General features: G+C 34.7%; 1 protein-coding gene across 2 annotated transcripts in view; it reads left to right on the plus strand.

Annotated features, from left to right (window-relative positions):
* Positions 1–13,747, plus strand: part of LOC100371746 (armadillo-like helical domain-containing protein 3) — a 99,971-nt gene that overhangs the window by 30,920 nt on the left and 55,304 nt on the right. For both annotated transcript variants that reach the window (XM_085498173.1, XM_085498174.1), the window contains exon 10: positions 9,855–9,911. In XM_085498173.1, the coding sequence (XP_085354299.1) occupies positions 9,855–9,911 (57 nt within the window). The remainder of the gene's footprint in view (positions 1–9,854; positions 9,912–13,747) is intronic.

A 13,747-nucleotide genomic window follows, 5' to 3' on the forward strand; every position in this document is an offset into this window, starting at 1 on the left:
GGTCACCTAATTCATCAGTATAAAATCTTCCTTTAGTGTGAACGACAAATGTCCTGTGTGAAAATATGTAAAAATTGAGAAAGTAGTAGTCAAAATCGGATAAAATATTTTGACTGTTTCTACTTGAGTGATCACTGGGAATACACATTCAAAGGTCACTGATCTCAGGAGGAATATACATTGTTGTATGTGTTCAATGAAGTAAATCATTTATCTTGTACCGGTAATCAATATCATTGGTAATGTACCGGTATCTCCCAAATGCTATGGGAGTACGAGACTGGGTTTCACAGTCCAATACACATTTGCAAACATACCAATAAAATACATAAACTATCTTAACAGAAAACAAGATTCAGATTATTGATATAAGCACTTCTATGACTAACCCTTCATGTGCCAAATAATCTGAAGCTGATAGAAAATTATGTCTGTGTAGTCCAAAGTAATCAAAATAAAAATAATGCACATTTCTATGCTCACAATTTTTTCAGCATGTGATGTTTTTTTGATGTATTTAGTGATTCAAGACTTAATCCATGAAAACCATATCTCCTCTGCAGATATTTTTGCTATACCTTAATTAATACCAAAATATCATTCACACTATAGTTCAGATCTGTTGATTTGTTTTAGTAGAGAGAAAAGTAAAAATATAGTCTGCTCCCGATTTTTGCCAAAGAGTTATTCAGCCCTCTATATGAGTAATAAATTATATACCCTCATGCATGCAGATACGCTGCCCCAATATGTGCCTGAATAATACCCCTGAACAGAGGTATGTACGGTACCCTCTAGAAGGCATTTGACACCAGTTTTAGTTTTTGGTAATAATCCATGGATACTAATTACCTAATTTGCATAATGATTAGTCAATTTTCAGTTTTTCCACTTATATCTCAAGTACTAATCATCACATTTCAATGAAACTTGGTACATAGATGTCATATGACACTGCACAGACCTGATAGTTTTTATGGTAATATCAGTACATGTAATTACCTAATTTGCATAATTAATTAATTTTCAGCTTTTGATATAAGTAGTGAGCATTACATTTCAATGAAACTTGGTACTTACATACTCAAGGACTATGCAGAGATTGATTGTTTCGGATAAATAATTGTGCATATTAATCACCTAATTTGCATATTTAGTTAATTTTCAGCTTTTCCACGGGTATCTCAAGTACTAATCATCGCATTTCAATGAAACTTGGTACATAGATCCTTTAGGACTATGCAGAGACCTGATTAGTTTCAGGGTAAATAATTGTGCATATTAATTACCTAATTTGCATAATTAATTTTCAGCTTTTCTACTGATATCTAAAGTACTAATCATCACATTTCAATGAATCTAAAATTATGCAGAGACCCAATTAGTTTTTGGTAAATATTTGTGCATATTAATCACCTAATTTGCATAATTAACCAATTTCCAACTTTCACACTGATATCTCAGGTACTACTGTAAAAACCCTCAAATAAGAGCCACTTTGTAACACTTTCATTTCTGGGTGGTGCTTATTTGAGGTAACATGTTGACAACCCTGTAGCCAGTGGCTCTTCAGGGTCATCAAACTTTTTCATTGTGAAATAGGGAAGGGGATAGGCAAACACACATACAACCAAAACAGACAAGTAATTATTAATGATGTATCATTGCAATTAATTTATTCTGTAAAAATACTGTTATGGGAATAACAAATGTCAAATAAATACGACGATTCGACGTTTCATCGACAATGTGTAGCAATGCCTGAAGTCACGTTTCACTGACAATGCGTAGCGATTCCTGAAGTCTGATTTGGTAGCACTCTCAGTGTCTGACCCAACACTCGAATCACTTGTACAATTGTTTACCAAGTTTGGTACGGCAAACATTTTTCTTGAAAACTGGGAATAAATTGCGTGGCTGTGGCTGGCGTGGTCGTTGATTTGGTGACAATATAAAATAGTTTCGGATAGAATTGATCTGACCAGCAGCGACAGGAGAGGACATACTTGTAAAGGAAGCATGGAACGAATGATAAAAATGATGCCCAATCACTTGTATTTATGGCAAAAACAATAAATAAAAACACGTTTTTTTATAGATTTGTACAGCTTGGGTACTTGGGCATTGTTTTAATTGCGCTAGACGTCTGACAGTACAGCTTTGGTTTATATTTCCTGTTTCATAATCAAGCCAGCTTATAATGATATTCACGTACTTCACAGTCCACGCAAACAGGGTCAAACTATAGCCCCACCCCTATCAATTCAACAAAATATTAATTAATGCAGCGGATAATTGCCTTAAAAAAGTAACCAATAAAAGAACAATAAATAATAAAAACTATAAACATCCAAAACAACAACAATGGTTTGATAAGTCGTGTTCTACACTAAAAAGGGAATTAATTAGTACCTCTAAGTTGCTAACAAAACAACCAACCAACCCGTATATCAAACACCAATATTATACTCTTAAAAAGCATTATACAAAACTTATAAAATATAAAAAAAGAGAATATAAAAACATGTTGGTGTCCAAACTTGAACATATGGACAGTGCCAACCAAAATGAGTACTGGTCTGTGCTGAAAAGCCTACGTAATCAAAAGACCAAAAATCAAGACACAACAATATCCGGAAAAAATTGGATTGATCATTTTTCAAAACTCTATAATAAAACAAACATTAAAAATCATGAATTACAAAATAATCTTATAGAAAAAGAAATGCGACAAATTCCCAACCAATATCTAAACTCAAATATCACTTACAAAGAAATTCTTAGCGCTGTTAGCAATCTAAAAAACAATAAATCAGCTGCTGATGACAGCATCGCCAACGAAATGTTGAAAACCAAAAATAAGTTAATGATAAGATGTTTACAGAAACTTTTCAACTGTATTCTAGATAGTGGAAAATTTCCTGCAACCTGGAAATCTACGATTCTTGTTCCACTACACAAATCAGGCGACAAATTAAATCTTGGTAATTACAGAGCTATTGCATTAACAAGTTGTCTCTCAAAACTATTTACTGGCATAATGAATCAAAGATTGACCACATACTTGGAAGAAAATAAATTATTTACCGACATGCAGTTTGGCTTTAGGAAAGACAGGAGAACGACAGACGCAATTTTCCTGTTAAAAACAGCAGTTGAAAAAACAATTTATAATAAAAATAAAAGCAGCAGTTCTGGAAAACGGTTATACACATGTTTTGTTGACTTTAGAAAGGCTTTCGACAGCATCTGGAGGGATGCACTCTTTCTCAAGTTACAAAACAGTGGTATCACGGGAAACTTTTATGAAATAATAAAATCTATGTATAAGGATATTAAATATAAAATTAAATTGTCAGAGGGTATAACTGATGGATTTCAGTCTACCTGTGGAGTTAAGCAAGGCTGCAATTTATCACCAACTTTATTTAACATTTTTCTGAACGATCTGCCAGAATTATTTGGGGATCAGATTGATAAACCAGTTCTAATGGGCGAGAAACCTATAAATTGCATCCAATATGCAGATGACCTTGCACTTATTTCAGAAACGGAAGACGGCCTACAAAGTTGTCTGAACAAATTAAATGACTATTGTATAAATTGGAATTTAGAAGTAAACGTAAAGAAAACTAAAGTCATGGTATTTAATTGCAGCAACAGACTGATTAAAAACATGAATTTTAAAATCAACAACCAAGACATAACAGCTGTTAGCGAGTTTTGCTATTTAGGGGCAATATTTACTCCAAATGGGAAATTTAAAACAAACTTATCTATGTTAAAAAATAAATCAATGAAGGCTCTTTTCAGCATCAGACAAACAGTCTTAAACCACAAAATAATCTCACCAGCACTTAGTTTGAAAATTTTCGACCAATTAATTTCACCTATACTCATGTATGGTGCAGAAATCTGGGCCAATGAAATCACAACTGACAGTAACAGTTTAGAGCAAGTTTGCAGTCATTTTTACAGGTTTATCCTAGGAGTGAGTAAAATGACGCCAATTAGTGGTTTGAAAGCAGAACTTGGTAGGTTACCAGTAAAATTAAAAATTAATTTGGCTCAAATTAAATACTGCCATAGACTATATAGTCTGCCAGATAATCACATTTTAAAATTAGCCCTGGATGAAATGATAAAAATTAATTCAAACTGGGTAAGGACTATTAATGCTACACTGGGACATGATCTAATTAAAATAAAAAATAATCACAATATGGAAAATTGGAATCAAATACTAAAAAAAGTAAAACTCAGACTATCTGAGTTTTATATTCAAAGATGGAGAGAAGAACTAAATTTCAGTGAAACCAATGAAAATAGGGGAACAAAACTGAGAACATACAAACTATTCAAAGTAAGCTATAATATGAAAAATTATTTGCAAAACATTTCAAATTTCAGCCTCAGGAAAATGCTTTCAAAATTCCGTCTGAGTGACCACAACTTAGAAATAGAATTAGGTAGAAGAACAAAGCCCAAAATAGAATTAGAAAATAGACACTGTAATAAATGTAACACTAAAGCATTAGGAGATGAAAAACATTTCCTGCTATTTTGTACTGGCTATATAGAACAAAGAAAAAAACTGTTTGATGAATGTTCAATAAATATTTACACAATGGATGTGAATTCCATATTTAAAAAGATTATGGAGAATAATATAGCTTTAGCAAAATACTTGAAGAGAACAATTTTTAAAACCACGAAAGGTAATTAATTTTTTTTTTTTTCTTTTATTTTACTAACATTTTATTTTTATCTCTTATGTATTGTATGTATTTATGTTCCTTACCATACAAAAACCCTCTGAAGGTTTTTTAGTAGTGTAATAAAGTTATTATTATTATTATATAACCAAATACGAAACGATACCGAGAAAGTAACAATTACATGTATTAAAAATAATTTCCTGTGACCAATCGGAGAGACGAAATCATTCACGAAAGCCCAGGCCTGTTACAAGGCATTTTCTGATTGGTACAAGTTCAGATTATTTTCAATTCTCACAAATAGCTAATTTAAATATTTGGGTCAGGCGGGTCACGTAGACTTCACTTTGCTGTAAGACAAGTTGATCGCGCAAGTTTGTGGAACTAATCCATTCGACTTCAATTTTGATTATTTTCGGCAAGAGAGTCCTCTCCAAACTAATGCCAGTTATTTTGTTACTTCCCTGAACATTTTGTCTTGAATCATCCAAAAACGAACGTCTCAAATAAAATGCAAAAAATAACCCAAAATCACGATCAGCGAGAGTGGGCTGCGTAATCATTACATTCTCACAGTCGGAGCTACGTCACGATCCCTCAAACGTTGCCATGACAGGATTAACACCTCTGTTTCCCCCCACGCTAACCAAATTCCCCCCACGCTAAGGAAAAAATCTTTTGTTTTCTGCTGACTTCCTGTTCCGGTCCGTCTGTGAGAATGTATTTTCGATACCTCCGATTTTCCGATAAAGGCGTTCTAAAATCGTGACGTTCTTTACTTGGTTATAAAGACAACATTGACAATGAATATCTCAACGTGTCCTTCGGTGTTTCGGCAAAAATCATACTAGTAGTTACTATGAATAGTTTGTGAATTGGTCTATTGTGTGTCAGAAATATAAAATGGACAAGTTGACAGTCACATTCACGCTCTCAGTGCATTTCTTTCGTCTATCATTCTTCCGTTCTCAATTACACAGGACATCAGGCAAGTTATGGGGATAATCTTTATTTGTGTCACACCTTCTGTGGGGCAATAAACAATGCAGGTGGAAGTGAGGCACGATAAGCTCGGTGTCTGCCTGATTGTAAACAACCGGGTGGCTGGCACTTATTTCTGGGTTCTTATTGACAAAACCACTCAACTCTTGGTGGCTCTTAATGGAGGGTCAAATGTAACAAATTTTCACTGAGTGGCTCTTAATTGAGGGTGGCGCTTATTTGCGGGTTTTTACGGTAATCATCACATATCAATGAATGTTTATACATGGATGCTGTAGGACAATAGACAGACCTGGATAATTGTGGGTTAAAATCTGTACATATTAATTACCCAATTTGCATAATTAACCAATTTTAAGCTTTCACACTGATATCTAAAGTACTAATTTCCATTTTAATGAAACTTAGTACAAAGATGCTCTAGGAAATGTACAAACCTAATTAGTTTGGGGTAAAACTCTGTTCATATTATTTCCCCAATTAGCATAATAATTTATAATTTTTTTGTTCTAATCACATTTCAATTAAGCTTGGTACATAGAGTTTTTGTTACATTGCGCAGACCTCATTAGTTTTACAATCAAATCTGTTCATGTTAATTTTCTGATTTGCATAATTAGTTTTCAGCTAAGTAATTTCAAATTATATTTAATGTGTCTCCAATACTCTCAGCACATGGGAGTTCTTTCTAAGCTTTCTTTGATTTTATTTGTCAATGTTAGGTTGGGGCGAGTCATGGAGCTAAAAAAAAAGATTGGGTGCCTAACTTTGATCAAGATCTGAAGCTAATAGAAAATCTGTTTAGTTCAAAGTTATCAAATCAAAAACAATACATAAAAAATACATTAAAAGCAAAACATTTCATCCACATTTTAAAAAGAAAATTATTCTAAAATATATGTATTCTGTATTTGACAAAAAGTTCATTCGACAAATGAAAACTCACAGGAATATGTTTCAGCTATTAGAACAGAATGATAGAGTTTTTATAATACTAGTTTAAAAACACACTTCAAAGATTGCAGTGTTTGAAGATGTAGATTCTCAGGAGGCAACAGTACTGTTGACTTCTCCCTCCACTGGACACCAACTATTTAAGTTGATTTGCATACAAAGCAGAGCTTGCAACATGATAGCTATTCATAAAGGGTGTTTTTTTTTACTTTTCATATAATACAGTAGTCACACAATGAGGCAGTTCATATTTGTCTCAGTGAATCATTAATTTTTGCCAGACACCTGTACAAAATACTTGGACTAAAGCCAGCTAAATTTTTCTGTTATCTTGCATGTTTTATGAATCTATTCACATCTAAATGCAGCACTTTTTTTTTGCAATGAGACATTTGTTTTTATTCTAAAATATCTGAATTACTTTGAATAAAGCTGGAAATTATGTTCCTTAAAATAATTAAACAAATAAGGCATGTTTTTGTAAGATATTTACATCTTTTAAGGTCATTCGGTAGACTGATTCCCCACTGTTGGTTCAACCCTAAAACTTGTTTGTATTCAAAATTAATTATGACAATGCATATTTATATTGAAACAAACTATGATAAAGGGAATTATATTATATAACAAAGGGCAAGGTCACCAGAGTTCAACTATGTTATAAAATAGTGATCAAATATTTTTGTAACAAACACTAACCGTAAAATACACCCATCATTGTCAGTGGTGAAATATTTTATATTGAAATTTCTTAATTTTATTAAATCGCGGGTGTCGGGATCCAAACATAAAACGCGACATATCAGGGTTCGTGGGTGAGGTTCATGCGTTGAAAACGAATAAATAGCACATATACACACGTTTTTTCTTTATTGAAAAACATCACAGCTTCCATGCCCACATGGATTAAACTCATTGTTATGAATTTTATAGAGCTATATCAAAGGCATACCGGCCAAGGAGTATGTAAAGTCGCGATTTGACACCTCGTCAACACCTTGAGTCAGGCGACTGTCACCCTTTGTATCTCAGTAATTGACGGACGTTATAAAGTGTTAAGTCGTCTCCTCCAGCCCTTTTACAACCAATTAAAACATTAGTTCTTTTACTTACTGGGATGTAACTTTTACTTACTTCTGTTACATCCGATTTAATGTATTCCAATTTTATAAATTACAAAATATTTGTAGACTATTGTCAAGTAATACGAGAGGCTGCACTAGAAACTAGCTTGGATATATACATCCCAGTTAACGTATATGCATTCTTACTACCTTATACTAAAATATGAAGTAACACAGATAGGGAAAATGTCTCATGGCATGGAAAAATAATAAATAAATCTTTTGTCCTGGTTATATGATAAATCTTTTGAGTGTTTATATTTTAAAATATGCAATCATAGTACACATACAAAGTAAACAAAATTATGTGAATTTGCATAGGTAGTGGGAATTTCCATGCCAGTTTATAAAATTGTGAACAAATATTTTCGTAAATGATAACACTAATTCTCATTAAGGTGTATCATTGATGCATATAACTACATTCGTCATATACTTTGTATCATTTTGCGATTACTTTTGTTTCAGGTTAGTTGTTGTTTTGGGTAAATATAGAACATGTTAAAGACCAAAATTGTAGCAATAATTTTCACAACGCTGTACGTCAAAACACACTCGAACTTGACAACATTCACTTACCGACCACTAAGCAAATAGGTGGAAATACCAGTTACATCACTCATAAAGATGGATGATTCGATTGCTGACCGGCCGGGGATAGCTGCATTTAGTGTTCATTTATATGCAATGTAAAATCATATCGATGCTGTGGGCGGCGAAGGCTGACAGATTGTTTTGGTTCTGTGGCTGGCTCTCATGGCACGGGCAACTGACATTTGCTGATTTTTTTTACTATTCTGACGTGTTCTGGGCTGTATATAACAGTCAGACACTGACAAGTAAGTAGGTTGGTACTAGTAAACAGCCCTGGACATAGTCAATATAGGAGTCTGAGTCAGTTTGGCCCTGAAAATAGTGTCATCGCACAGTATTCCATTAATGAACAAAGTTCACATAACAATCTTATGCTTACAAATAATTCCATAATTATTGACAAGTTGTTACTACCTTACACTAAAATATGTTTGGATGTTCCAGTCCGATTAGACTTAAAATACACCACGAATATTCACTTTTGAGATTTTTGGTATGTGTTGGTTCTTGGATATTTCAGCTTCGTCGTCCTGTACTTCATTTAGTAATTCAAACTTCCTAGATTGTGTAAAAACGGATGGTTTCCTGATTTCAATATCGAAAACACCTTGGCTTAATTATTTGCTGGGGGACGGCCGCTTTGATACATGCTCGGTAACTTGCAGCACATGAACCTAAAAACGTTAGGTAATCAAATTCACAGGAAGTTGACAATCCCTAATATTGCTAAATCGCCAGTTGTGAACTTTATAAGGATTCCCCTATGAATTTACACATCATTCTAGCAAGGAAAAATATTGATTACTTTTGTGCAGATTATATAATAAAATATGAAATAATTAATATTTCATTTTTATTTATTAAAGTATGTACACATTATATCCAATTGGAGTGGGTATAAACCTATAAACAAATATTTCGTAAATTACACTGACCATGAAATACGCTTTTGAGAAGTATAATTGATGGAATATTTTATATTGCAATTTCTTTCATTTTGAATTAGTTGCATTGCAATGCATCAGTAAGAACGTATATATATCTATACATTTCTTTATTTCTTTGTTGAGACTGAGTTATACAGTTTGTTACGTACTACAATTTATCTATATTGCAACGGTTATGGGAATTATTAATTTCAATGAACAATATTCAACTATTCTTTGCAACACCAATAAGATCCTAATGATAATGTTTATTGGTCTTTGAAACTAGAGGCATTATCAGAGCATGGGTCTTATTTTGGAACTCCTGCCAGGATGGTATTCCCAGAATAGCACCAGTTGTTAAAGAAACATAAAACCTTAATTCTCAACAAGGATGAAAGGACCAGTTACTGAGACAAAGCACTACTCCACGCGAAACCCACCAGATACGAAACCCACTTATCGAGAAAGCCACTCACAGCGAAGCTACTAGTAATCTAATTTAAATATCTTGTGATTTTCTTTCATGATTGAAGTCTGTTAATCCGTATATTGTCAAATTATCTATTTTGGATGATGAGTTAGCACTGAATGTAAGTACTATATCTTATCTTTCAGTATAATGTGAAGTATTTGCCCAATAAATCCCCAATGTATGTATATGTGTGTCAGCCCCAAATAATATATGTATACGTGTGCCAGCCCTAAATAATGTATGTATACGTGTGCCAGCCCTAAATAATGTATGTATACGTGTGCCAGCCCTAAATAATGTATGTATACGTGTGCCAGCCCTAAATAATGTATGTATATGTGTGCCAGCCCTAAATAATGTATGTATACGTGTGCCAGCCCTAAATAATGTATGTATACGTGTGTCAGCCCTAAATAATGTATGTATACGTGTGTCAGCCCCAAATAATGTATGTATATGTGTGCCAGCCCCAAATAATGTATGTATATGTGTGCCAGCCCCAAATAATGTATGTATACGTGTGCCAGCCCTAAATAATGTATGTATACGTGTGCCAGCCCTAAATAATGTATGTATACGTGTGTCAGCCCCAAATAATGTATGTATACGTGTGCCAGCCCTAAATAATGTATGTATACGTGTGCCAGCCCTAAATAATATATGTATACGTGTGCCAGCCCTAAATAATATATGTATATGTGTGTCAGCCCTAAATAATGTATGTATACGTGTACCAGCCCTAAATAATGTATGTATATGTGTGCCAGCCCTAAATAATGTATGTATACGTGTGCCAGCCCTAAATAATGTATGTATACGTGTGCCAGCCCTAAATAATATATGTATATGTGTGCCAGCCCTAAATAATGTATGTATATGTGTGCCAGCCCTAAATAATGTATGTATACGTGTGCCAGCCCTAAATAATGTTGTATACGTGTGTCAGCCCTAAATAATGTATGTATACGTGTGCCAGCCCTAAATAATGTATGTATACGTGTACCAGCCCTAAATAATGTATGTATACGTGTGCCAGCCCTAAATAATGTATGTATACGTGTGCCAGCCCTAAATAATGTATGTATACGTGTGCCAGCCCCAAATAATGTATGTATACATGTGTCAGCCCTATATAATGTATGTATACGTGTGCCAGCCCTAAATAATGTATGTATACGTGTGCCAGCCCTAAATAATGTATGTATACGTGTACCAGCCCTAAATAATGTATGTATACGTGTGCCAGCCCTAAATAATGTATGTATACGTGTACCAGCCCTAAATAATGTATGTATACATGTGCCAGCCCTAAATAATGTATGTATACGTGTGCCAGCCCTAAATAATGTATGTATACGTGTGCCAGCCCTAAATAATGTATGTATACGTGTACCAGCCCTAAATAATGTATGTATACGTGTGCCAGCCCTAAATAATGTATGTATACGTGTGCCAGCCCTAAATAATGTATGTATACGTGTGCCAGCCCTAAATAATGTATGTATACGTGTGTCAGCCCTAAATAATGTATGTATACGTGTGTCAGCCCCAAATAATGTATGTATATGTGTGCCAGCCCCAAATAATGTATGTATATGTGTGCCAGCCCCAAATAATGTATGTATACGTGTGCCAGCCCTAAATAATGTATGTATACGTGTGCCAGCCCTAAATAATGTATGTATACGTGTGTCAGCCCCAAATAATGTATGTATACGTGTGCCAGCCCTAAATAATGTATGTATACGTGTGCCAGCCCTAAATAATATATGTATACGTGTGCCAGCCCTAAATAATATATGTATATGTGTGTCAGCCCTAAATAATGTATGTATACGTGTACCAGCCCTAAATAATGTATGTATATGTGTGCCAGCCCTAAATAATGTATGTATACGTGTGCCAGCCCTAAATAATGTATGTATACGTGTGCCAGCCCTAAATAATATATGTATATGTGTGCCAGCCCTAAATAATGTATGTATATGTGTGCCAGCCCTAAATAATGTATGTATACGTGTGCCAGCCCTAAATAATGTTGTATACGTGTGTCAGCCCTAAATAATGTATGTATACGTGTGCCAGCCCTAAATAATGTATGTATACGTGTACCAGCCCTAAATAATGTATGTATACGTGTGCCAGCCCTAAATAATGTATGTATACGTGTGCCAGCCCTAAATAATGTATGTATACGTGTGCCAGCCCCAAATAATGTATGTATACATGTGTCAGCCCTATATAATGTATGTATACGTGTGCCAGCCCTAAATAATGTATGTATACGTGTGCCAGCCCTAAATAATGTATGTATACGTGTACCAGCCCTAAATAATGTATGTATACGTGTGCCAGCCCTAAATAATGTATGTATACGTGTACCAGCCCTAAATAATGTATGTATACATGTGCCAGCCCTAAATAATGTATGTATACGTGTGCCAGCCCTAAATAATGTATGTATACGTGTGCCAGCCCTAAATAATGTATGTATACGTGTACCAGCCCTAAATAATGTATGTATACGTGTGCCAGCCCTAAATAATGTATGTATACGTGTGCCAGCCCTAAATAATGTATGTATACGTGTGCCAGCCCTAAATAATGTATGTATACGTGTGCCAGCCCTAAATAATGTATGTATACGTGTGCCAGCCCTAAATAATGTATGTATATGTGTGCCAGCCCTAAATAATGTATGTATACGTGTGCCAGCCCTAAATAATGTATGTATACGTGTGCCAGCCCTAAATAATGTATGTATACGTGTGCCAGCCCCAAATAATGTATGTATACGTGTGCCAGCCCTAAATAATGTATGTATACGTGTGCCAGCCCTAAATAATGTATGTATATGTGTGCCAGCCCTAAATAATATATGTATATGTGTGCCAGCCCTAAATAATGTATGTATACGTGTGCCAGCCCTAAATAATGTATGTATATGTGTGCCAGCCCTAAATAATGTATGTATACATGTGCCAGCCCTAAATAATGTATGTATACGTGTGCCAGCCCTAAATAATGTATGTATACGTGTGCCAGCCCTAAATAATGTATGTATACGTGTGTCAGCCCCAAATAATGTATGTATACGTGTGCCAGCCCCAAATAATGTATGTATACGTGTGCCAGCCCTAAATAATGTATGTATATGTGTGCCAGCCCCAAATAATGTATGTATATGTGTGCCAGCCCTAAATAATGTATGTATACGTGTGCCAGCCCTAAATAATGTATGTATACGTGTGCCAGCCCTAAATAATGTATGTATACGTGTGCCAGCCCTAAATAATGTATGTATACGTGTGCCAGCCCTAAATAATGTATGTATACGTGTGCCAGCCCTAAATAATGTATGTATACATGTGCCAGCCCTAAATAATGTATGTATACGTGTGCCAGCCCTAAATAATGTATGTATACGTGTGCCAGCCCTAAATAATGTATGTATATGTGTGCCAGCCCCAAATAATATATGTATACATGTGCCATCCCTAAATAATGTATGTATACGTGTGCCAGCCCTAAATAATGTATGTATACGTGTGCCAGCCCTAAATAATGTATGTATACGTGTGCCAGCCCTAAATAATGTATGTAAACGTGTGCCAGCCCCAAATAATGTATGTATACGTGTGCCAGCCCTAAATAATGTATGTATATGTGTGCCAGCCCTAAATAATGTATGTATACTTGTGCCAGCCCTAAATAATGTATGTATACGTGTGCCAGCCCCAAATAATGTATGTATATGTGTGCCAGCCCTAAATAATGTATGTATATGTGTGCCAGCCCCAAATAATGTATGTATATGTGTGCCAGCCCTAAATAATGTATGTATACGTGTGCCAGCCCTAAATAATGTATGTATACGTGTGCCAGCCCTAAATAATGTATGTATACGTGTGCCAGCCCTAAATAATGTATGTATACGTGTGCCAGCCCTAAATA

The sequence above is a fragment of the Saccoglossus kowalevskii genome, chromosome 4 (genome assembly GCF_978046115.1).
Source record: "Saccoglossus kowalevskii chromosome 4, keSacKowa6.1, whole genome shotgun sequence".
Lineage (NCBI taxonomy): Eukaryota > Metazoa > Hemichordata > Enteropneusta > Harrimaniidae > Saccoglossus > Saccoglossus kowalevskii.